The sequence below is a fragment of the Ascaphus truei genome, unplaced genomic scaffold, assembly GCF_040206685.1.
Source record: "Ascaphus truei isolate aAscTru1 unplaced genomic scaffold, aAscTru1.hap1 HAP1_SCAFFOLD_725, whole genome shotgun sequence".
Classification (NCBI taxonomy): Eukaryota; Metazoa; Chordata; class Amphibia; order Anura; family Ascaphidae; genus Ascaphus; species Ascaphus truei.
In genome coordinates, this window is record NW_027457059.1 from 55753 (window position 1) to 80647 (window position 24895).

The 24895-nt window shown below is 42.9% G+C and overlaps 1 protein-coding gene across 1 annotated transcript in view; it reads left to right on the plus strand.

Moving 5' to 3' along the window:
- Nucleotides 1–14166, plus strand: part of LOC142486073 (uncharacterized) — a 56843-nt gene extending 42677 nt beyond the window's left edge. The window contains exon 4 of the mRNA XM_075584733.1: nucleotides 11853–14166. Within this exon, the coding sequence (XP_075440848.1) occupies nucleotides 11853–13858 (2006 nt within the window). The 3' untranslated portion in view covers nucleotides 13859–14166. The remainder of the gene's footprint in view (nucleotides 1–11852) is intronic.
- Nucleotides 14167–24895: the final 10729 nt, after the last annotated feature.

The window sequence follows — 24895 nt, forward strand, 5'->3', positions numbered from 1 at the left end:
AGTCATATTCTCACTTTGTCACTCCCTCCTTTTTTTATTCTTAAAACATAGCTTTTGAGAATTAAGTTTATGATGATAGTCCAGGGATAACTCAGAGGACAAGGGCGTGTGCCCTTCACTGTCATAGTCTCGTAAGGCGCTGCGGCCAATATGTCTTTTGGAGTTGAATAACTGTGGTCGGCATCTTCTTTCTTCAAGGGACTGCTGTTTCTGGCATCTGTAAAGAGTGGCATCAGATTGGGGTAGGGGGTCGCACACTTGTGGATCATACCTTTGCAACACGTGACACATATATGACAACAAGTAACACCCCCAAACACACAAAAACATTCAAAATATTTGCTCCAAGTGATTTAAGCCATTCACCTAACCCCAGAGGGTCCCATTCCATCCCATCTTCCTTTCTAAGCCTCTTTTGAATCTCTTGTATTTCATCTAGTTCATGCTGCACATTGCTACTCTGATCTGGAATAAAAACACAACATTGTCTTTAATCAAAGCACATACCCCTCCTTTTGAAGCTAAAACATAGTCTAAAGCAATTCTGTTTTGTAAGGCCATAAGCCTAATCTGAACCTGTTCTTGGTTTAATGATGAAATTAAAAACTGCAAAATTAAGGCTACATCCTTCCTGTAAATTGTTATCTGACTAAATATACATTTTTACACAGGTTTCATTGGTTGGTGGAGACACTTGACCCATAAATTGATTCTTGTTCCTAGTGTGTGATACACCCTTTAACAGAGGTTCCCTTAAAAAATGGGAAAATACAGAAATTATACACATAATACTAAAAACCTTATTTTATGCAAGCAACCTTTCGTTGGATATGCAGGTGCTAGATAAAGGAAATGGCATCTATCTCTATCATCATATATTTTCAGAATCATCACAACATTCTATTACTGAGAATTGAGGGGGATTGGTATCTGTGGAAGCGAAATGCATGATCCTCACCCCTGCACGCATTGTATACATCATTCACTCAGAATATCAGAACAGACGATGTCTGCGATGGGTCAAAATGGCTGACTTATGATCCTTTCCTTGTGGCTGACACACGCCCCTGGGTGACCCCCTCTATTCGGTGGAGGTGCAACACACTTCTGGATCAAAGTTTTGCTGCACATGACACATACATAGAGAGTGATGAGTACTGCCAAAACACATACAAGAGCCTTCACAAGCCACGCTTCCAGGAAACCAATCCTCCCATCAAGGCTCAATTGTACATACACTTTAAATTTCTAACTTAAACACACTCTAAAGAATAAAAATATTGAGTCTCTGAAAAAATGAAATGTTCTGATAAACCCGGGCCTTAGCCTGGTGTCTTATTTTCCTCGTTGGTTAACGGTTAGAGTTTTGACTCGGCAAGACGTTAACTTGCTGCGGCTGTGCTTTAGGTGACTTTGGTCTTTGGTGGCGCTGGAACGTTTGGTGGCGCTGGAACGAGCTTTACGTGCTTTGGGTCCAGGAAAAGAGCTCTGCCACTTTAATTGCTGTATTGATGGTTACTTTAGGCCTTTTCACCTGGGATGAAAAGCATGCTTGCGCAGGAAATATGTGACTATTAACCCCATCTCGAGTAGGTGCACTTTCAACTTTGCCTAGAGAGACTCCAAAAATGTATTAGTTGCATACAACTTATTGTTTTATTACCAATAACATGGTCCTTAATTCGTTCCTTTGGATTGCTGATAGTCACAAGTCATCCCATATGTGTCTCATAGGGAGATAATTTATACCTAGGAATAAATTCTTGTATCAATGTGTTTACTCCTGTCTTAGCATCCGCATATAGACAGCGGTATCCCCTATTAATGTTCCTCAAATTAAAATTAAGTAGCCACTGTGAACCTGACTTTGATACAATCTAAGTTCCTGAAACTTTGGGGCCTCATCCCTTGCCAAACCACTTGCTTCCATAATTAATTCTATCCTGTCCCTAAGACCTGGGAAACTACCAGAGTTTGTCCCAATCTTCAAAAGTGGGGACAAAAAAACACTGTCTCAAACTACAAACTACAGGCCAATCTCTCTTCTCCCAATACTATCCACTGTCATGGAAAAATATTCCCTCCCAATTGAGCAATTATTTTACCCATACAAATTTCCCTAGCCAATCCCTATCTGGCTTTTACCCAAACACTCCACTGTAACTATTCTGTTAAAAAAATTGAAATGCCTTGTATATAATGCATACCTTATTCACTTATGTAACTGCTTTTGCAACTATGTATCCCCTGTATTTAACCCTATGTACAAGACACACCCACAAATGAGAGGTGACTCACAAATTCACCCCTTCCTGGTAAACCCATTCTAGATTACACAGCAATTTTTGACAATAACCACTGCTTACGGACACCTTTTGAAAAAATAAATGGTTAAAAGTTATAACATACATCACATATTCAGTTAATAGACAAATGATTTTGTATAAGACTTGTATAAGACTTCACACTAATGTCTTGCTTTATATAATCTCTTTGCACAGTGCTGAGCACACGGTCAGCTTTATAATTTTAAAGACACTCTGCATATTCATCTGACTAAAGAAAAAAAATATTTTAGAAGACTTGTTCCTGGGCAACAAGCCATTTTGTTTCTGGGCGTTTCGCCAATTGACCCTGAACAGATAAGATAACGGCACACCACGGCTTCTTCCTGAAAATAATTATTGGATTGGAACTTTCGCTTAAAGTTTAAATACATGGAGCTTTATCCAGAGCCCTAAGAACTACATTTTTTATGGCCTCTTAAAAATGAACCAACGGGCTTTTATATAGCTGAGGTTTATATAACTTCTTAACACACAAATAACTCCACACGCTCATGCTATTTCCCTCCACTCAGTTTTTTTTAATGCCTTCTGTTTTGAACTTTCATAGTTTCACTGACTTCATTCACTACAAATTTATGCTATCCTGTTGCAATTCTGTCCTTTCTCAAGCTACACACACCTATTTCTCTCCATTAATCAACACTCACAAGTCTAACCCTCACTAACTCTTCCTTCATCTCACCTCAGGACTTTTGCTGACTATTTTAAGAAAGAGGTTGAATCCATACACCAGAACATTCCCTCTCTTTCCTCCTATCCTACTTTGCTTCCTACTCTCTTCCTGCTTTCCTTGACTCTTTTTCCACTATCTCAAAAGAGTGTCACCATCACTGTTGATCTCCTTTTTCCCTCTACTCTGCTACATTTCCCATTCTCCTTCAAACATGTAATAGTTATACCATGACTCAAAAATAGCAAGCTTGACTCTTGAATCTTCCATCCAGTAGCTCAAGCATGCTGCTTATGGGTCACTCCCAACTTCTCTCTCATATTCTCCTCTTTCATTCAAAACATTTTTATAACTGTCGCTTTTTCCTCCACAATATCACAAAGATACACCTGTTCCTCTCGGGGCTCAACTGTTAAAAACTCTGATTCAGACCCTCATTCTCTCCCATCTTGATAACTGTAATCCCTTGCTATCCCGCCTTCCTGACTTTCACCTGTCTTCCCTACTATCTATCCTAAACGCTGCTGCCAGAAACACTCTACTCTTTAAACTCTGATTCTGCGTTTCCCCTCCTGAAATTCCTCTCCTGGCTTCTAATCAAATTCTACTGTTTCTGTACACTTTCCCTACCTACCAATTAGATTGTAAGCTCCTCAGAGCAGGGACTTCTCTTCCTTAATGTTACTTTTATGTCTGGATCACTTATTCCATGACCTCTTACCTTTACCATTTGCTACCTATATGATTACGCCATGCACCACTCCTGTGAAGCGCTGTGCATATTAATGGCGTTATATACATAAAAACATACAATACAATATACAGGCATACCCCGCATTAACGTACGCAATGGGACCGGAGCATGTATGTAAAGCGAAAATGTACTTAAAGTGAAGCACTACCTTTTTCCCACTTATCAATGCATGTATTGTACTGCAATCGTCATATCCGTGCATAACTGATGTAAATAACGCATGTGTAACAGGCTCTATAGTCTCCCCGCTTGCGCACAGCTTCGGTACACGTAGGGAGCTGGTATTGCTGTTCAGGACGTGCTGACAGGCGCATGCGTGAGCTGCCGTTTGCCTATTGGGCGATATGTACTTACTCGCGAGTGTACTTAAAGTGAGTGTACTTAAAGTGGGGTATGCCTGTATACTTCAAACAATGCTTATGAGCTTTTAACCCGCTTTTTTTTTTAAACACAAAATATTCTCAAACATATCCTAATCTCATAGAAATAAAATTGAAATGTGTTTTTACTGGTTAAACACAATACAGAACACACACAATAGAAAAAACTTCTCTCATACACAGCCAAACAACATCACAGAAATAACGAACAAATAAAAGAAAGACCTTTCTCCCCTATTACCAAACAATTTTACCCTGCAACTATATTAAAAATTCCCTTCTCTTTCTTTACTCTCATAAATAACCTGACTTTAAAACTACTCTGATGCTCCGGAGCTTTTGAGTTAAAGTTCGTATCTTAGCACATTCTTCGCGCTGGAGAAAAAGGTGGGGGCACGCTCTGTGCTGCTGCGAATCTGATTCTCTTTCTTTCAGACATTTGATTTCATTGTGAGCAAATAATATTCATGTTTTTGTACGTACTTGCAAGTTTTTGGATGGTGATTTGTGCACACAGGTGATACTTAGCATGGTTTATCTTTCACACAGGTAATCATTCAGGAAAAATTCATTAGGGTATCAAATCCATCTAGCCACTCCATTAAGGGCGCAACAATTTTACTTGCCGGCACCGAAACTTGAGTTTATATCAGGAAATGATTTATAACCACTTATTGCATGTGGGGAAATGGAAGGAAAAGCTTATACGTTCACAACTGATTTCTGCGGCGTCCGCCAGCCGGTCACGCCATGCTTGACTTTAGCCACAAAAACCTCATAAAATCCAAAGATTTATACTACCACAGACACACAGGGATTACTGAAAGTTAGAAGGTTCCACTATGAGCCCTTGCGTTCGCATTCTTACGAATAAGAAAACCGGTGCGGCTGCTCATAGGTTCACGCTTCCTTCCATAGTAATTTATTGCAAACAAACTCTTTTCATTGGGGTGGCATGTTTTTCATTGGGACTTGCATGTGTATTTTCATTGAACTTGCATGTGTATTTTCATTGGCCAACAAAACATATTTATATTGTCTCTTCTTGTTCTCTGTATCCATTCTTTATTATTTTTGTCTGCAGACACACAACCTCTAACGGCAAATTTTTAGAACTTTGGTTTCCCATTATTCTCCTGTTACAGTAATCACATTTAATTGACCTGTACAATACACCTGATACAATAATCAGCGCAAGCTGATTGCGTACAACTCTTTTGGCATGTTATTGTTCTGATTTTTTCACCATAACTATACCCAAGAAAACACTTGAATTACTTCAGCGGGTCCAACCCAGTCCTGATAAACCTTATACTTTTATAACATGGATACAGATAAGACCTTCTAAACAGATATCCATAAATAAACTCACTTGGTATGTTAATGACAAGACAGAGCAAATGAACAATCAGGGACCCTTCCTGCTCAGACAACAAAAATATTTATCACAACCCAGGACAGTCTGAAAAACAATCCCTTAAGCATACAAACACTCACCTTCATCACCAAAACACCAAAACTTTTAACGGGACTCTCACCTTAATCCCAATAAAACTTAACAACTATAACACTTTAAAATGGATACAGGAACAGACAAATAAACTTATTTGAAACTGCTAGGTAAACCCGTCAACACAGATTGAGACACCCTTCAAAACACATCTCTCTACACATCACTCAAAACAACTTTTTAAACTCAGGCTTTCCTCAAAAGGTGCCTTTTACCTTGATTCTTACGAGCGCTCAGATTTGAGTGACCGAGGAGTGTTTTTTTCAGGTGCTCAGCTTCCGGTAAATCTGGGTTTCTATTCGGTGCGCCATCTGAGAAAGTTGTGAATAAAAACACAAGTCTGAGGATATGTTTTGCAGAATGACAGATAAGTTTATTGCAGTGTACGGTGCACCCGCAGAGGAGAGTTTCAAAATAAAACTCCCAACGACATGGTGGCATACAGGCCTTATTTATATACAAAATACTAAACCCACGCTCCCTATACAAGGTTGCGTGTCGTCAGTACGTAAACAAAATATGAACATGAACACATTGAGTTAAAGCATTATTATGGGATGCCTAAATGAAAGGATTCAGCAATATTCCTTATACAAGCCGTTGACCTTTTCTCTACATACAGAACTTCACGGCCCTCCCCCCCCCTCCTCGGAATGAGAGACAGTGCCTATCAGTCTCCTATTTTCATAACACTGGCACTTTGCTCAAGGTTTTTTCGGTTAGCTGCTTGGTTTATTATCACTTGAAAAATTGAAAGCAAAAACCTCATTCAAAACGTCCATCTCATAACCCGTTCACTCAGACAAGACCTAAGATGGATGCTAACTTAAAATGGTTGCTTAGATCCCAGTGCTGTTATGTCAGACCCCCCCCCCCCCTTAAGTCATATTCTCACTTTGTCATTATCCATACATTTCTTTTCTCTATAGGCGCTAGGCGCCAATTTATTCTTTAAGTTGTTAGCTTTTTTAAAGATAATATTAGGTCTATCTGGTATAACCTGGCCTAGAATCGGGTCATTCTTTAGGATGTCCCAATGCTTAAGAATGATGTTTCTGATATTTCCTGCCTCCCTGTTATAGCCTGTGAGGAAGGCAAATTCAAAATTTCTTTTCTCTGTGTTCTTTCTTTTTTTCACTGTTAACAAGTCACTTCTGTTCATATTATCCACCTTTTCCCTTGCATTACTGATTAGTTCTCTTTTGTAATTCTTCTCCAGAAATTTATTCTGAATTTTTTCTGATTGTGTATCACATTGTTCAACATCTGTGCAGTTTCTTTTGATGCGGATAAGTTGGCTAACTGGCACGTTATCCATCCATCTTGGTAGATGGCAGCGATCTCTCCTAATAAAATTATTTTTGTCTGTGTCCTTAAAATGAGTTTTTGTCTTTAACACACTATTGTCTATATAAATATTTACACAATCAGAAAAAATTCAGAATAAATTTCTGGAGAAGAATTACAAAAGAGAACTAATCAGTAATGCAAGGGAAAAGGTGGATAATATGAACAGAAGTGACTTGTTAACAGTGAAAAAAAGAAAGAACACAGAGAAAAGAAATTTTGAATTTGCCTTCCTCACAGGCTATAACAGGGAGGCAGGAAATATCAGAAACATCATTCTTAAGCATTGGGACATCATAAAGAATGACCCGATTCTAGGCCAGGTAATACCAGATAGACCTAATATTGTCTTTAAAAAAGCTAACAACTTAAAGAATAAATTGGCGCCTAGCGCCTATAGAGAAAAGAAATGTATGGATAATAGTTGGCTAAATATGAAAGGATTCTATGGATGCAAGAAATGTACAGCTTGTCGGTTCAAATCATCTGAGCATATGTATTTTTCTTCAAACGTAACAGGCGAACGTTTTATAATAGAAAGCTTTATGACCTGCAGGACGGACCATGTAGTATATCTTCTGGAATGTTCCTGCAGGTTACAATATGTAGGAAAAAGTATCAGGCCTGTGCGAACCAGGATAATTGAACATCTGAGTGGAATAAATAGGAAGCTCTTGAACCACAGTATACCAAAACATTTCTTAGAATGCCATGCTGGGGAACCCACAAGCTTGCAGTTCAAAGCAATAGAACATGTACAACCACACAGGAGGGGAGGTGATAGGGGATCAGAATTGCTCAAAAGAGAGACATTCTGGATCCACTGTTTAAAAACTCTTACGCCAAAAGGACTAAATGCTGAAATAGATCTGGCACCTTTTCTACTATAAATATGTATCTAATGATGCTTTTTTCCTGTTTTCCCTGTTTTTATCCATGTCTTTTCAGCCTTCTGTGTCATGTCATCCATACCAGATAAAACTAGAAACCCTTGCATTGTGAATTTGTATTCTAATTACATTGTAGTATCAGTTCTTTAATATTGTAAAACACTTGGAATATAAATGTGTAATTATCTTGTTAAAAGAAGTTAATTAGTTGTCTGTGATCCTATGTTCTTTACACATTCTGTTTTATATTATATCCAAATATTATATCAACTAAAAAGACTGTATGAGTTGTAATTAATATTGTATGTTCATGGTTTGTGTAAAATTGGAGGTAATGTAATTGAAATGTCATTCTCAAATTAATTATTAGCACATATAAATAATTATGGTTAAGATTATATTTATAGATTAATTAGTCATTATAGTATTTACATATAATAGTTTACTAATATAGTCTCATCCACTACATTTGTGTAACCCCAGTAGTAGGGCACATATGATTAGGCTATAATTAATTGCTGCATATGTTAAATTATAAAAACCCACTAATGAATGCAAAATAATTATCCATAATCCATTGCTGTGTATTAGCTTTCCCAACAGCTGCTATCTAAGAATCTGACAATTATGTGTTAAATAATAAAAACACACTAATTAATTACTCCTAACCTATTGCTGTGTATTAGCATTCCCAATAGTTGCTATCTAAAAATCTGATAATCACACTTAAAATATAACCTTCGAAGTGATTCTTAATTAATCCCTTTCATACTTGGTCCAATTGAAGTATTATTCTTCCATATATTAGTAATTACATCTTTTTGTGATAAAAATACAATTTTAGTCTCATTAAATCTCTCTGAATGATGTTTCATAATGTGTTAAATCTGTTAAATAAACTCTCATGTTATCTAATTATAACTATGTTCTTAATATGCATTTCTTTGCTATACATAGTGCCCAATCATGGAATGGCTTAAATTGTTTTAGCTAATTAAATTGTTTGATAGAATAGGGTATATATAGGCAATACTTAATTCCAAAACCTACACACTCCTGACGAAGCCGTATGCAGTTCTCAAGGGCTGGGCGAAACGCGTAGAGTGGTATTTTGGACTAGTGGGCGACCCGTAGTTTCCCAATCCTCAGAGCGGTGACGTCACACGCACGGAAGGACGCATAGAGAGGAGCAGAGAATTCAAAGTGCAGGCGAAGGAGCTCCGGAGTACCAAGGGGAGGCGGTGAGAGCTGCGGTGAACCCACTGTACACAGATATATTGTGACAAACGCATGTTTTATTCTAGCACATTGTAAGCGCATTTTTATACCTACATTTTATAAAGTATTTTTATACATCTGATCGCGCTATGTAGTGCTCTTTCCCTCTCTCATATATACTACCTGCATTGACGAGACGAGGCTAGAGGGAGTTCCACATACCATCTTTACCCAAAGGGTAGCAGCCCTATCTGCTAATCGCATTTAAACCACTGACATCTTGTGAGTAGGCATACCATCAAAGCCAAGATTTCATCGCATTATATCCCTTAATATCCATACATCTGCACTTAAATTTTGCATTGTTTTTCCTTTTGTTTCCCATATATGCTCCTCCTGGATTGTTTGAGATCTATCATACTTCTTGGAACCCGTGAAACAGGTCCCACCAGAGGGTTTGAGCAGGGTTATTTATTAATTTGCTTTTATTTTAGATTATTATTTGGCACATATTGTAATTGCACTTGATATAATTTTTGCACTTAGTATTATTCACTTATATTTTAAGTTGTTAGCGCCTTGGTATCACTATTATTCACAATACACTGTAGCTACACGGAAACACTATATATGTTTCTTTGCTACTATAATGCCATGACGATGGTATTGTATATTTGTGTAGCGGTTGTCTTATACTGTAAGTTACATTTTTGTAACGCGAGTAGCGCTTTGTAACGTGGCTATTACTATATGCTATGGTCTTTGATTGCTTCCTAAATAGCAGTTCATTGTCTACAAAGTATCAGCACCCCATGCGACTCCCACCCCACCCCAGGTTATAATTACTCTATAAGAACAGCATCACCAATGATTTACACTGCAACTCCTTAGTCTAGTATAAGAGGCTATAATTTGATACGAGCAAAGACTCGTGCCTCAGGGCCACACCAAACACACTTTGTGGGCCATCACATATTGCATCATTATACACTTTAGCAGATAAGACTTTATACTGAGTGTTAACAGCATATACTATGCCTATGGTGTTCTGACATTCTGCAACTGATCAATTTATCAATCTGGTTGGTTTTTGTTGTGTTTAATGTATGTAGAATTCTATAGGAGTATCCATTTATTGCGTGCAGTGTGCTTCTAGCATCGTGACCGTTAGCCATAGGTACCTGTCTGACTTAATATAGGTCTTTTAACTTTATATTAGTGCTGGACAAGGGGACATATTAAATACTTATTTTGTGAGCTTCACTCACCGCTATTAAGTGTTTATTTATAGACTGCATCTTCCCCTGTGGTCCGGTTTATGTTTGTATATTTGTTGGTTTGTTTTATATGTTGAGTTTCTGTTGTTCATAATTGTAATTTATTTATCACCATTTATTTTAATCAATTTAATAAAATAATAAGTATTAACTTTTAGTCACCATATCAATTCAGACAATGAGTGCATGTTAAAGGGTGTTTCTTTTTTCTTACATTATACTAATACCCCATTCAACCTATGCACCTTTGTTAACATTTATTCGCCTGTTTAAATTAAGCTGAAGCGAGAGTCATTTCCCCTTCCCTGTTCCCCTCTCCCTATCCCACCAATATTCTCTTTATGGTAGACTTGGATAATGATATACCTAGCTCCTGGAGAGTGTTCTTCACTTGGCTGGATGTTGTGAAGGGGTTTTTCTTTCCTCCAATTTGGATGTGAATACCCCCAAATTAAAGCTCATATACTGCACTTTAAGCCCATATTCATTATTTAACTGTAACTTGAATTTATTTTCGTACACAGCCGAAATAATCAAACTTGTATCAGTGTCCACTTATTTCCGGACCTAACTGTATACTCCCCTTATCAAGATTCAAATTGTTCTTTGCCTTGGTAGTTGAATTTACATTTATTATATGTATATTATTACATGATTATATTATTTGGTGTTACAGTTAATTTAATTTAAATAATTTTATTCTCTCCACATCTTATCCATTTTTAAATTTGATGCTTTTTCATTTCATTTTTATTGTCCTTAGGAGTCTATTTAAGTTTATTGTTATTGTATTCTTTATTGTGTCCTTCTGCTGGATTTCTCCCCCAAAGTTATACTGCCTTCTTTCCGTGGTTACATTTTCCCCGGACTGTTTTGTTCCCATGGGACTTTTTTACCTTTGATACAGGTAGGCAGTGTTTCTGGCGGGGTGTGCCTATAACGTGACACTCTCTAGACTCAGGAAACCACTCTTTGATAAAGCGCCCATGGTGGGCCTTATATAAATAAAGACATACATACATGAGCATCTACAGTATCTTTACACTATAAGTTGCTGTCTGGTTTAGTTGATATTATTAACGCACTAATATGATAGACCAGGAGTTCCTTAACTTTACTTCTCATGGACATTTTCAATGTTAATTATTTGGAGGATGTACATGTATCCTTAAATAATGAATACAGTAATAAATACAAGTTATATATGTATCAATGATTTCACTGTGAGAGCTGCTACAAATACATTTCAGGCCTTCGGGAATCACCACAGTCAGGGGTCACTGGATGTCCATGTGCCAAAATGTGCCACAATTTTAAAACCCTGGGTGATGAGAATATTTTGTTAACTAAGTATCGGTGAAATAAATTCTTCAGTGTTTTGGATTTGTAATTTGCGTTCAGTAATTTGATTTACAGATTGAAAACATTTGTTCTGTATTTTTTGTTTACTTCTGTTAGAGATCGGCCGGAATGAGGAACAGAACTTGAGCTCTGATATATCCAGAAGCTGGCTGACTACTCGCAGCCCAGAAGTGCCAAAAAACAATGATTCCTGCCACATTTTAGACACTTGCAAGGAACCAGTGCCACATGGTGGTGAATTTACAGACCTTGTACAGCACACAGCGGAGACGGACTCTAAATATGGGTCGAGCAAAACGTATGCGACAGATTTAAGAAGAAGCCGCGGTGCTCAGCCTTTTCTCTGTTGTCAGTGTGGCAAAAGCTTCTCACTGGACAAGGACCTGCTCACACACCTTTGTGTCCCCGCTAGAGAGCAAACCTTTACATGCACAGATGGTGGGAAGGGTTTCTCACTGAAGGGGAAACTTCTTTCACACCAGATGATTCAAACTACAGTGACTCATTTTACTTGTACAGTGTGTGGGAAACAGTTGGGTACTAAGAGGACCCTCCTCAATCACCAGATAATTCATACAGGGGAGAAACCCTTCACATGTACAGAGTGTGGGAAACAATTCAGTATTAAGAAACGCCTCCTCAGTCACCAGATGACTCATACTGGAGAGAAACCATTCACATGTACAGTGTGTGGGAAACAATTCATATTTAAGAGCAGCCTCCTCAGTCACCAGATGACTCATACTGGAGAGAAACCCTTCACATGTACAGAGTGTGGGAAACAATTCAGTATTAAGAGCAACCTCCTCATACACCAGATGACTCATACAGGAGAAAAACCATTCACATGTACAGAGTGTGGGAAACAATTCAGTATTAAGAAAAGTCTCCTCAGTCACCAGATGACTCATACTGGAGAGAAACCATTCACATGTACAAAGTGTAGTAAAAGCTTTTCTACAAAGGCGGGGCTCCTCATCCATGAGCGGATTCATACAGGGGAGAAACCATTCACATGTACAGAGTGTGGGAAACAATTCAGTATTAAGAGAAACCTCCTCAGTCACCAGATGACTCATACTGGAGAGAAACCATTCACATGTACAAAGTGTAGTAAAAGCTTTACTACAAAGGCGGGACTCCTCATCCATGTGCGGATTCATACAGGGGAGAAACCATTCACATGTACAGAGTGTGGGAAACAATTCAGTATTAAGAGAAACCTCCACAGACACCAGCTGACTCATACAGGAGAGAAACCATTCACATGTACAGAGTGTGGGAAACAATTCAGTATTAAGAGAAACCTCCTCAGACACCAGATGACTCATACAGGAGAGAAACCATTCACATGTACAGAGTGTGGGAAAAAATTCAGTATTAAGAGAAACCTCCTCAGTCACCAGATGACTCATACAGGAGAGAAACCATTCACATGTACAGAGTGTGGGAAACAATTCATATTTAAGAGCAGTCTCCTCATACACCAGATGACTCATACTGGAGATAAACCCTTCACATGTACAGAGTGTGGGAAACAATTCAGTATTAAGAAACGCCTCCTCAGTCACCAGATGACTCATACTGGAGAGAAACCATTCACATGTACAGAGTGTGGGAAACAATTCATATTTAAGAGCAGCCTCCTCAGTCACCAGATGACTCATACTGGAGAGAAACCCTTCACATGTACAGAGTGTGGGAAACAATTCAGTATTAAGAAACGCCTCCTCAGACACCAGATGACCCATACAGGGGAGAAACCATTCACATGTACAGAGTGTAATAAAAGCTTTTCTACAAAGGCGGGGCTCCTCATCCATGAGCGGATTCATACAGGGGAGAAACCATTTACATGTACAGAGTGTGGGAAACAATTCACAATTAAGAGCCATCTTCTCAGACACCAGAGGATTCATACAGGAGAGAAACCATTCACATGTGCAGTGTGTAGTAAAAGCTTTTCTCAGAAGACAGATCTCTGCAACCATGAGCGGATTCATACAGGGGAGAAACCATTCACATGTGCAGAGTGTGGGAAACAATTCACAGTTAAGAGGAGTCTCCTCAGACACGAGAGGATTCATACAGGAGAGAAATGATTCACACCTACATAGTGTGGGAAACCATTCTGTATTAACCCTTTCCGGTCCAATGTCGGAATATATCCGACAAAATATTTTGCCACTTGCGGTCCAATGTCGGATCGGGAGGAAGATGTGGAGCGAGGCACCGGCTGCAGCACAAGTCCCCTGCATTCCCCTTCTCTCAGCAGCCGCACTGATCCCTCCCCCCGCCCCTCCCTCCCCCAGCCCCTCCCTCCCCCAGCCCTGCACCGATCACCCCCCCCACCCATCCCTGCACCGATCACCCCCCCCACCCATCCCTGCACCGATCACCCCCCCCACCCATCCCTGCACCGATCACCCCCCCCACCCATCCCTGCACCGATCACCCCCCCACCCGGCCCTGCACCGATCACCCCCCAACCCGGCCCTGCACCGATCACCCCCCCACCCGGCCCTGCACCGATCACCCCCCCCCCCCAGCCCTGCACCGATCCACCCCACAACCCGCACCAATCCCCACAGGCAGACAAAGCAGCTGACATCGGAGGAAAGAGGGGGGCTGTGCGTGTGTGGTGTGTGTGCTGTGACTCCCCTGCATTCCCCTTCTCCCAGCACTGACATCGGAGGTGGGGGGGAGGGGGCTGGCTGTGTGTGTGCTGTGAGTCCCTTTCTCCCAGCAGCCGCACTGATTCCTCTACTCCTCCCTCCCCCCCTCAACCCTGCACTGAACCGCACAGGCAGACAAAGCAGCTGACATCTGGGTAGGGGGGGGAGGGCTGTGTGGGTGGTGTGAGTCCCCTGCATTCCCCTTCTCCCAGCAGCCGCACTGATCCCTCCTCCACCCCCCAGCCCCAGCAGACAAAACAGCTGATATCGGAGGTATGCCGAAAGATTAAGAGCAGTAAGAGTGCGCACGCACAGTGAGAGCACGCCCACAGTAAGAGTGCGCAGTGAGAGCGAGCGCGCGCATTGAGTGCGCGTGCCCAGTGAGAGCGCACGCAGTGTGAGAGTGTGCGCGAGCAGTAAAAAAAAGCTGTATGTGTTTTTTTTTTCTGGAAAATAAATTAGGCTTGCTGGCGCACTTAGTGAAAATTACTTGGACCGCACAGGGTTAAGAACAACCTCCTCTTACACCAGAGGATACATACAGGGGAGAAACCATTCACATGTACAGAGTGTGGGGAAAGCTTTTCTGAAATGAGCCACCTCCTCACCCACCACAGGATTCATACACGGGAGAAACCATTTCCATGTACATAGTGGGGGGAAAGCTTTTCACAGAGGATCAGCCTCCTTACACACATGAGGATTCATGCACGAGATAAAATATGTGATTGTTCAAAGTAGGGTTGGGCAATATACCAGTAGCATAGTAATACTGCAGTAATAAAAATGGACGGTAACGCAATACTTGCCATTACGTCTTACCATGGCATTCCTATCAGCAGCTGCAGAGTGGGGGTGGGTCTGGCAGGGAGGCGTGGGGGTGGGTCTGGCAGGGAGGCGTGGGGGTGGGGACTGTGTCACAGAGAGGACTGAGTGGGCCTGGTAGAGACAGTGGAGTGGGAGCGAGTCTGGGAGCTCCTTGACTTTCACATGCTGCAGCTATAAGGAATCCTCCTGCTGGTAATCTCACCCCTCCATATTAACCACTTCCCCTCTGCCATGCCTCTTACCCATTCCCTTTCTCTCCTCCCCCGTATTTCTCTCGGCTCTCACCCGTGCCTCTTTACCCCCTCCTTCCCCATGCCCATTAACCCTCGCCTCCCCATGCCCTATTAATGTGTACAGGAGAAGAGGGGTCGAGGGGGTAATTATAAACTTTCTTACCGTGCACCCCAAAACTGGAACAACCTACCCGGAGTCTCTCGTGTTAAAGCTGTAAAAATGTTACAACGAAAAATGTAGTTATCAAATGAGTTTATTCAGTGTACACAGGAGAAAGCTTCTATAGAAAAGCTCTCTAACAGTTAATATGGTGTGACATATTTATAACCTAAAAACGAAAACATACGCCCCTTTATGAGGTCGCTTGTACGTCATAAAAATAACGTAATTGTATAATAAAGAAACAAAATGAATATATGTAAATCAGTAAAAAGGATTACATCAGCTTCAGTAACCTTTCCTCCACATTATTATTGATACTTTGTTTCAGAGTTACAATGTGAGAAACTGCTTATCTCAGACTCAAGCTAATTCTACCAAGGTTTCTCATTATTGCCTGGACTTTTCTCTACCGCCCCACACTCCCACATACACCTTCCTCATCACCTCATCATTTGCAGCTGGCAAAGGATACAAAGCATCTACTGAGAGCCCAACAACCACTCTGCTTTCTCACGTTCACACAGACAAGTTTCACAGAAATCAGCACATAACACATGGAAGACAGACACAGACTGAATGACATACAAAACTTATAGCAAACAAGACAAAAATGGCTGACAAGGATAGTCTGCCAAAATGGCTGCTGAGATTTCAGTGCTGTTTACGTTAGACCCCCTTAATGTCAAATTTCTCAACATTCTCAGTCGCATCCACCACCAGTTTAAGTTCTTTCAAAACTAAGGCTGTCTCACATTTTAATCTGGTCTGTAACTGTTACATACGCCTATAATATATATTATCTTTAACTGTGCATGCAATGTCTTGTATATAATGTATACCCTGTTCACTTATGTAACTTTTTGTAACCATGTATTATTTGTCATTTTAACTCTATGCCCAGGACATATGTGAAAACGAGAGGTAACTCTCAATGTATTACTTCCTGGTAAAACATTTTATAAATAAATAAAAATAACGTGGTGAAGAAAGGGGCTTTAGTGTGGCTGTAGTTAAGGTAACATTTTTATGGAAACATTTGTTATTCTTAAAATATACTAAAATGTATTTGCTTTTTTACATTTTATTAAGAATGAAATGCATTTGTAGAAGAAATATGTTTCACAATAAATGACCTTGAACATTTTTAGGACTTTTGCTTTTTTGCTTTCTATTGGGTGTTAATATATTGCTGAATATTATCACGATAAATTACTTAATACTCTTATGGTGGGAAGTATTTTTGTTATTGTCTAACCCTAGTTCAGGGTGTTGGAAACAATTCAGTACAAAGTGTGACCTCCTGTCACACCCAAGTATTTACATGGGAGAAACCATTTGCTTGTTCAGTGTGGGAAACAATTCAGTGTTAAGGGTCATCTCTTCAGAAACCAACAAATTCATGCAGGGAGTGTAGCGATGGGGGGGGGGGGGGTTGGCCCAGTAATAAAGGGGTTAGACCCCAGCTGGCCACCCCCCACCACCGTGTGAGAGGCGAGGGGTTAAATGTAACAGTGATTACATGTGTTTTTATTACCCTGCCTCAGTGCAAAATGTGTTCTCTTTTCTGTTTGTACCCCTACAACGTATGCGCCAAACACATACACTGGGATCAGGTCAGGAGGGAAAGGGTTAATGGTGTTTGTGTATTTATGACCCTTTGTTCCCCTTCCCGCCTTTTCACCCTCCATTTGCAACCGGTTCCATAAGGCGCCATTGAAGCTCCATAGGAATCCATGGAGATTTCACCGTTTTGGGCCCGATACTTGAGAAGACCAGCAGGTGGCGCCTGAGAGGAGGAGCGGAGCTGCTCCATTGAAATGAATGGCGTAATGCAGGCCTGCACAACACGCTGCCCGCCTGAACTCACTGTGCGGCCCGCGGCGGCTTTCTGCTCACCCCCTCCCCCCGAGTCCGCGCTCCCCGCGAGCCTGCTCTCCCCCTCCCCCGCGAGCCTGCTCTCCCCCTCCACCGCGAGCCCACTCTCCCCCTCGCAGGGTAGCAGCGCGCTCTAGCATTGAGGCACTTCCAACCTGCTGCTTTCTAGAGCGTGCTTGCATTCCTGCCTGCTCTGCCGCCGCCTCCTCCACCGCAAGGTAGGGAAGGGAAGGGGGGAGCGAGATGATGTAATTGGAGGTGCAGGGGAGGGTCATTGGAGGTGCAGGGGAGGGTCATTGGAGGTGCAGGGGAGGGTCATTGGAGGTGCAGGGGAGGGTCATTGGAGGTGCAGGGGAGAAAGTGATGTGAGGTGCAGGGGGGGAGAATGATGTGAGGTGCAGGGGGGTGTGGTATGTGTGTGGTGTGCAAGGGGGTATTGTGTGTGATGTGGAGGGGGAATATTGTGTGTGTGGGGGAGGGGGAGAGATGGGGGTATGAGAGATAGATGGGGAGTATCGCAAAGGTTGATAGTGAGGGGTTCTGGGGGAGATATGAGGATGATGATGAGAGGTGCTGGAGGAGAGATGATGATGATGATGATTTTACCCGTGCGGCCCAAATTTTTTATTCCCTGGAGCAGTTCGGCCCTTCTCGCTTTACGAGTTGTGCAGGCCTGCCGTAATGTCTTTCAATGGGGATTCCTCGATTCCGCTCTCCAAGGACGAGTTGGCTGCCAGCCAAACCGCAAACTCCGAAAGCGGATACAATTTCAATGAAAGAGCCTTTAATCAGTAAAGTGCCGTGGGAACTTGGTCACGGCCAAGTTCAAACCTATTAAAATGGTAACTCCGGTCCTAGGGCAGGTAGTGGTCTAATTCTTTTTGCCCCTAGCTCAGGGGAAACCCCTTACTCGACCCTAACCGGGTCCGATGGTAAATTGCCATGGGAAAGGGTCGCGCCCACCATGAGGGCCACGCCATTGACCACAATGGTGGGGGAAAGCCACGAGGCGGTGAAAACGCTAAGTGAAAAACTGCATAAACTGGGAACCCATATCTCCGGTTCGGTAAGAGCTAGAGGGCTGGGATTTGGCCACCCTGCAGTCACCGCTCCGGCATGATTGCATGGCAATTCCCGACCCTCTCTGATCAACCAAACGGAGTATGGTGAATTGTTTAAATTGTGTTTCTGCCATTGACTCCAATGGCGGAGAAATGCAACCTGTGCAACATGCGTTTTTTTTTTAACTTTCATTTTATTGGTTTTTAAGTATATAGCATACATTCATATAATAAGTACTGTAAAAAAACAATTATGGACATACAACATCTAAACAGACATGGGAAGGGAATGACAATAAGGTGAGGAATTGGGGGGGGAGGGGTTTGGGGGAGGTGTCACCGAGGGTCTCCTAACATGTGCAGATGATCTGAGATCGCTCCTTGCTTTAACTCCGTAGCCCTGGGTAAGGAGGGTGCCCGTCCACTTCAGTGTCCCCGTGGGGGGGGGAGGTGTCAACTATCGTCTCCTAGTTCTTCCGTCTCCGACCCTCACCGCCCATCAGAGGAGAACTCACCTGATCCTGTCAGAGCCAGACGGTGGCATTGCTCACCCCCTGGATAACCGTCTGTGCCACCCTGGGCAGCCAGACCTTTTGGAAATTTAGGCCAGTGTCGTTAACCAAACTCGTCAACTTTTCCATCTGGCAAACAAACCAAATCCTGTTCCGAATTTTTCCTATTGATGGAATTGCATTCTGATTCCACAATGCTCCGGTCTCACACCTCATAGCCGTTGCAAAATGTGCAATTAATTTGTTCCCCGATCTTGACACTTCTTTTGTAGGTTTGCTTAACAGGAACAGCCACGGGTCTAGCTGAATTGGGAGGCCCAAGATCCTCTGCAACCAATCTCTAATTTGACTCCAAACGGGTATGATTTGTGGGCAGGACCACAGCACGTGCACCAGCTCCCCCCTTTCCCCGCACTGCCTGGGATAAATTTAGCTAATCTAACGGGTGAGAATACCACCTCATTATTACTTTATATGAGTTCTCCTTTAAAGTCGTGCAGATCGAGCTACTGGCAGCTGCCTTAAAGATTTCCGTCCAGTCCTCGTCTTCTAGTGGCCCTGTCAGATCTGTCTCCCACTGAGTCATGAATCTGGGTCTACGTGTACCGTCCCTGTTGGCTCCGATCACATCTCTGTACAAAGCAGAAATCAGTACCCGTGTGTCGGTGCCCCACACACAGAGCTTTTCAAAATTAGTTAGCGGTGGTCTTCCCCTCCAGAGATGCTAGGACCAACCACGGATCAAGGTCCCCTCGGAGAGAAGCAGTGGCTTTGGTTCTGCCATAGGAACAGTCCATCTCATCATCTCCCGAGTCAGCAAACTCGGTCATCAGCGGGGGCTGACATGTTCGCCAACAAATGGCTTTATCAAAGTGCATCATGCATCATGCACTTTGATAAAGCATTTGTTGGCGAAACATGTCAGTGTAACCTTCTCTTTTTGTCACATTAAATAGTAAAAAAACTATCTCCCTTTTACGTTATTGTGGTGCAGCATTTTTCTGGGCTTTGTGCCTGGTACATCCCAATAGAAAAGATAGTAGAACCTTGCAAACAATCAAAAAGTTCTGAAATGAGTGGTAAAGGGTAACGGTTCTTTAAAGTGATTTTGTTAAGGCCTCCGTAGTCTATGCACGGGCGGAGAGAACCATCTTCTTTTAACGAAAAAGAAACCAACCCTAGCTGGGGAAGAGGAGTTTCTAATGAAGCCTTTTACGTCCAGGGAACTCTCCTCCTTGTGACCATCCTTAGTAGAAAGAGTAAGAGTATGTGCCTCCAAGGAGATGAAAGCTGGCTGGAGAGGATGTCCATCAATGGCCTCCAACCTGTAACGCCTGTATGCCCGCAGATCTGGCCAGTCCCCAGTACTGAGGTGGGTAAGGTTATAACACGCACCCACAGCAGTGAGGGCGTGCCCAGAGTGTGGTAGTGCGTTGCCGGGCCTGTTGAGAAAAGGTTAACAGATACTTGCAATGTCCAGGATATCTGAGTTTGGATAGTAATGTCCGTGTGCCAGAGTTCAGGGGTAATAGAGAGCAGCGTGATCAAGTCCATAAGCCAGTGTTCGAGGATAGGAGAGGGCAGTTTAAACGTATCCGAAAGCAGGGTCCAAGGGCAGGAGAAGACAGGGTAATCCAAATCAAAGCAGAGTTCAAGCCAGGGAGATCCAAAGGTAAACAGGGACAGGAACCAGCCTGAAAGACACAGGAGAGCCAAGCATAGGGCTGCACACACAGGGGTCACAAGAAGCTATGCAGAGCAATGAGTGAGAGGACAGACAGGGATTATAAAGGAGGGAGCACCAATGGGAGGGAGAGGAGGAGCAGAGGGTAGAGTGAGGTGTTGCAGAGATAGGTCAGAAGGAGTGAGGGAGGAGACAGGTAAATCAGATAGGGATATGGCTTGCACACGATGAGGGGTGGAACCAGGGCTCTGGGAAGACCTACTAGTGGAGCGTGTGCGCGCGCCCTCTGTAAGGGTTGGATGCGCGTGCACAGTGTGTGCCAGGGAGCGTGAGGAGCGTCGCGCTGTGGGGGCGCTCGCCAAGGGGGCAGGGAGGCGCGGCTGAAGGAGGTAGTGTAACAGGAGAGGGGATAGAGAAGCGCCTCAAAGGGGATTAGGTGTTTGGGGATAAGCGCGCACCTTGCGGGGAACGTGCGTTACAGCGGGGCGTGCGTCCGGACAGGCCACAGAGGAACGGGTGCGGGAGGAGAAAGGGAGAGATGAACGAGGAGGCAGAGGGGAGAGGTCAGAGGCAGGGAGAACAGGGGTGACGGGGACACATTGGGAAGCAGGAATCCCCTGAACTGTCACACAACCCGACTGGCACCAATTTCTTTATCAGAGGAATCTTGGTTTTTAAGGCGAAATCTTGGTCCACAAAATTCCCTCCAGACCCGGAATCAATGAATGCAGAAGCAGGAGTTTGGAAGCCTGAACCCTCGAGGAAGACTTGAAGCATAATCCTAATCAGCAGGTTTTTCTTCTTAATAGAAGGGGAAGAGGAAATGTTACCCAATGATATCCCCTCATACTTCATTGGGTGTTTGGTGTTTCCCGGCTTAGTGGGACAGGGAAGCACCAGATGACCGGACAGTCCGCAGTAGAGACACAGACCTCCATTCCTCCGGCGTTGTTTTTCCGAAGAAGAGATTTGGGGACTTAACTGCATAGGTTATGGGGCCTCAAGAGCTGGGAAAGTGGTAGGAGAAGGACTGTGAATGGGAACAATAGAAGTGAGGGATCGAGAACAATGGCGTTCAACCCTCCTTTCCTGAAGGCATTGATCTACTCTAATACATACGGCAATAAGATCCTCCAGCGCAGTGGGTCGTTCCTGGGCAGCCAATTCATTCTTCAGCATTTTGGAAAGGCCTCACCAGAAAGCTGCTGATAAGGCCTCATCGTCCCAGCCTGTCTCCGCGGCAATGGTCCGGAACTCAAGGGTGTATCTTGTGACACAAGATCTGTGATCCTGTAAAAAGTGAAACAGGGAGGAAGCTGCAGTGACCTTATGGCCTGGAGTGTCAAAGACTTGCCTAAATTCCTTTTTGAAGCGTGCAAAATCTTGAATAAACTCGGGTCTCTGCTCCCAGATGGGAGATGCCCATGCCAAGGCGTCACCGGTCAGCAGGGCAATAATGTGTTCCACCTTGGATCTATCAGAAGAAAAGCTTGAAGGGGTTAACTCGAATTGTATGTCACAATGGTTGAGGAAACCTCTATAGCCATGGGGGTCACCCGCTTAAGGATTGGGAGTGGGGAGACGTGGCTCGAGAGGAAGGGATGCTTCCGGGGTGGAAGAAGACAGAGTTGCAGGTCTAATAATTCTGGACTAGGATTGGTGCAGAGAAACAGTTGCTAGGCTTTGAGTCAAAGAAGCAATCTGATTGTCAAGGTATTTAAAGTGTTCAGAAATAGAAGACAGGGCTTGGCCCACCTCAGGGGGCTCCATGTTCGTTGAGCTGAGCATACTGTAACGCTTGCGCTCACCACGAACAAGGCGGGACCCGGTACTGAGGTGGGGAAGTATGAAACTGCGCACCCAGAGCAGCGGAGGCACGTCTGGAGGGTGGATAGTCAGTGTAGCCGGGTCTGGATTGGAGAGAATGGGTTAGTCTTGATACTTGCAGGAGTCTTGGGGCGGAGCCAGTAGAATGTTCGATGTCCGTTGAATGGTCTGGGGTTGGAGCCGGGAGAGTGGTTGAATATCCAAAAGTCGTGGTCAGGGATGGAGAGGTACGGGTAGTCAGAGACAAGCCGGGGTCGTTATCTAGAGAGGGTCCAATTGTCAAGCCGGGTCGGTACACGTAGAAGCAACTGGAGAGAAAGCAACAAGGCAAGGCACAGCAAACTCAGGAACACAAGGCTACAACAGGGTATGCTCAGCAATGCAAGAGTGAGAGCAGGGTATAAGTAGGAAGCAGGACCCAATGAAGCAGGAGGCGGAGCGGAGGCGCGGCCCCTGCGGGGGCAGGGATAGGCTGCAGGAGACAAGTGGCGATTAGCATACTTGCCACGCAGCTGGGGAGCGGTACACGACGTCACATGAGTGCGTGCAAGAGAGGTGCGGCCAAGCTCCGTGGTATGACTAGAAGAGCTGCGGGTGTGCGCTCTCTGTAAACAGAGTGGGGACGCGCGCATGGTCAGAAACCAAGGTGGAGGATGTAGCAGCTGCAGGTAAGGAGGGAACACGCCGCAGGGGACGTGTACCCCGATTCCTTACAAACACACATCACTACCAAATGCACAAAGCATTAGATTGGTCATCACTTGAGTCTGGGCACAAAGTTCACCTTTCCTGTCTTGCCTTCAAATACTTTCTGGGCAAGCTACCCATCTCCTCCAAATCCCAGGGGAGTGATGTTCTGAGCCATAAAAAGAAGGGAAAAAAACATATATAAGGCAATATTGCAAAACACAGTGAATTTAAACAAAAAAGTGCTCCAAATACCTACTCACATTTGAGTAGGAGTGTAAAGGCACGAATCCAGTCAGTGGCAATAATGTTGCTGGATACAGGATAATAGATTCTCAGTAGATCTCGGATTCAAAGAGATACAGAAGCCATAGTGCAGAGCAAACACACATTTATAAAACAAATAGTTTCTGGGCACGGTATACAGTAGGTAGGGCTGCCTGGAAAGTCGCGGCCTCACCGCCTGTGCTGTAGTCACTGCCGCGTTCTCCTCACTCCGCTGACGTCACGTCCGGTCCACAATGGATACGTTCCGACACCGCCAAGGGGAGACTAAGGGACGCCTTTCTCCCGGAATCACACCGCAAGCGTGCCCAACGCGTTTCTCCGTTCAAAAATGACGGCTTCCTCAGGAGTGGCTTACTACTTTCCCACATGTGATATAAATACCCACTACACTAATGATATGGCTTCCGCTATTGGCTATCATATCAGAAACATACTGTATGTGTCCCATAAGATGATATGCAAATTTAATACATCATAAAAGTATACAGTAATCATAAAATGCTATTTAATAAATACTATTTAATAATTATACATAAACTATTAATAAAATCAACTAAAAGATGTATATATGCCAGAAAACAGATAAATTAATCTATACTCATAATGAGACGATTGATGTTTCTCAGTACATAAAAGAAGAAGATAAAAAGGAGGGATATTAGTATTAGAAACCGGACAATCATCATATATGTATTAAATTAATAAATAATTATATAAAATATAAAATCCCAATCTTTCTAAAAACTTTATAAAAGGAAACTTGATAAAACAGACATCACAAAAAAAACCCTAACTGAATATCTACATTGAGTCTACCTGGAGCTATTGTCTTTAACATAAAAATCCAAAATGTCTCACGTTTGGTAACTTCTATGTCCCTATTTCCTCCTCTCCAATGAGGCATAACTTCGTCTATTACCGTAAATTTTAGGCCAGACGGGTCTCCTTGGTGATGTGTAATAAAATGATGTGAAAGTAGATGCGTGGTCAACCTTCTTCTGATATTTCCTATGTGTTCTAGGATCCTTATCTTTACACTTCTTGTAGTTTTACACACGTATTGTAGCCCACGTGGGCATTCAATTAGGTAAATCACGTGGTTTGTCCTACACGTTATATCACGTTTTTATATCAAATTTTTCTTTGGTGACATTAGAAGAAAATGTAAATTTGTCAGAATTCCTGAATGTACAAGCTTTGCATGTTGTGCAACCAAAAAACCCTTTGATTTGTGGGGGCCATCTATTTTATTCTTTTCTGACTTTCATTAGCGCACTTGGCGCTAGTTTATTTAAAAAAAATATTT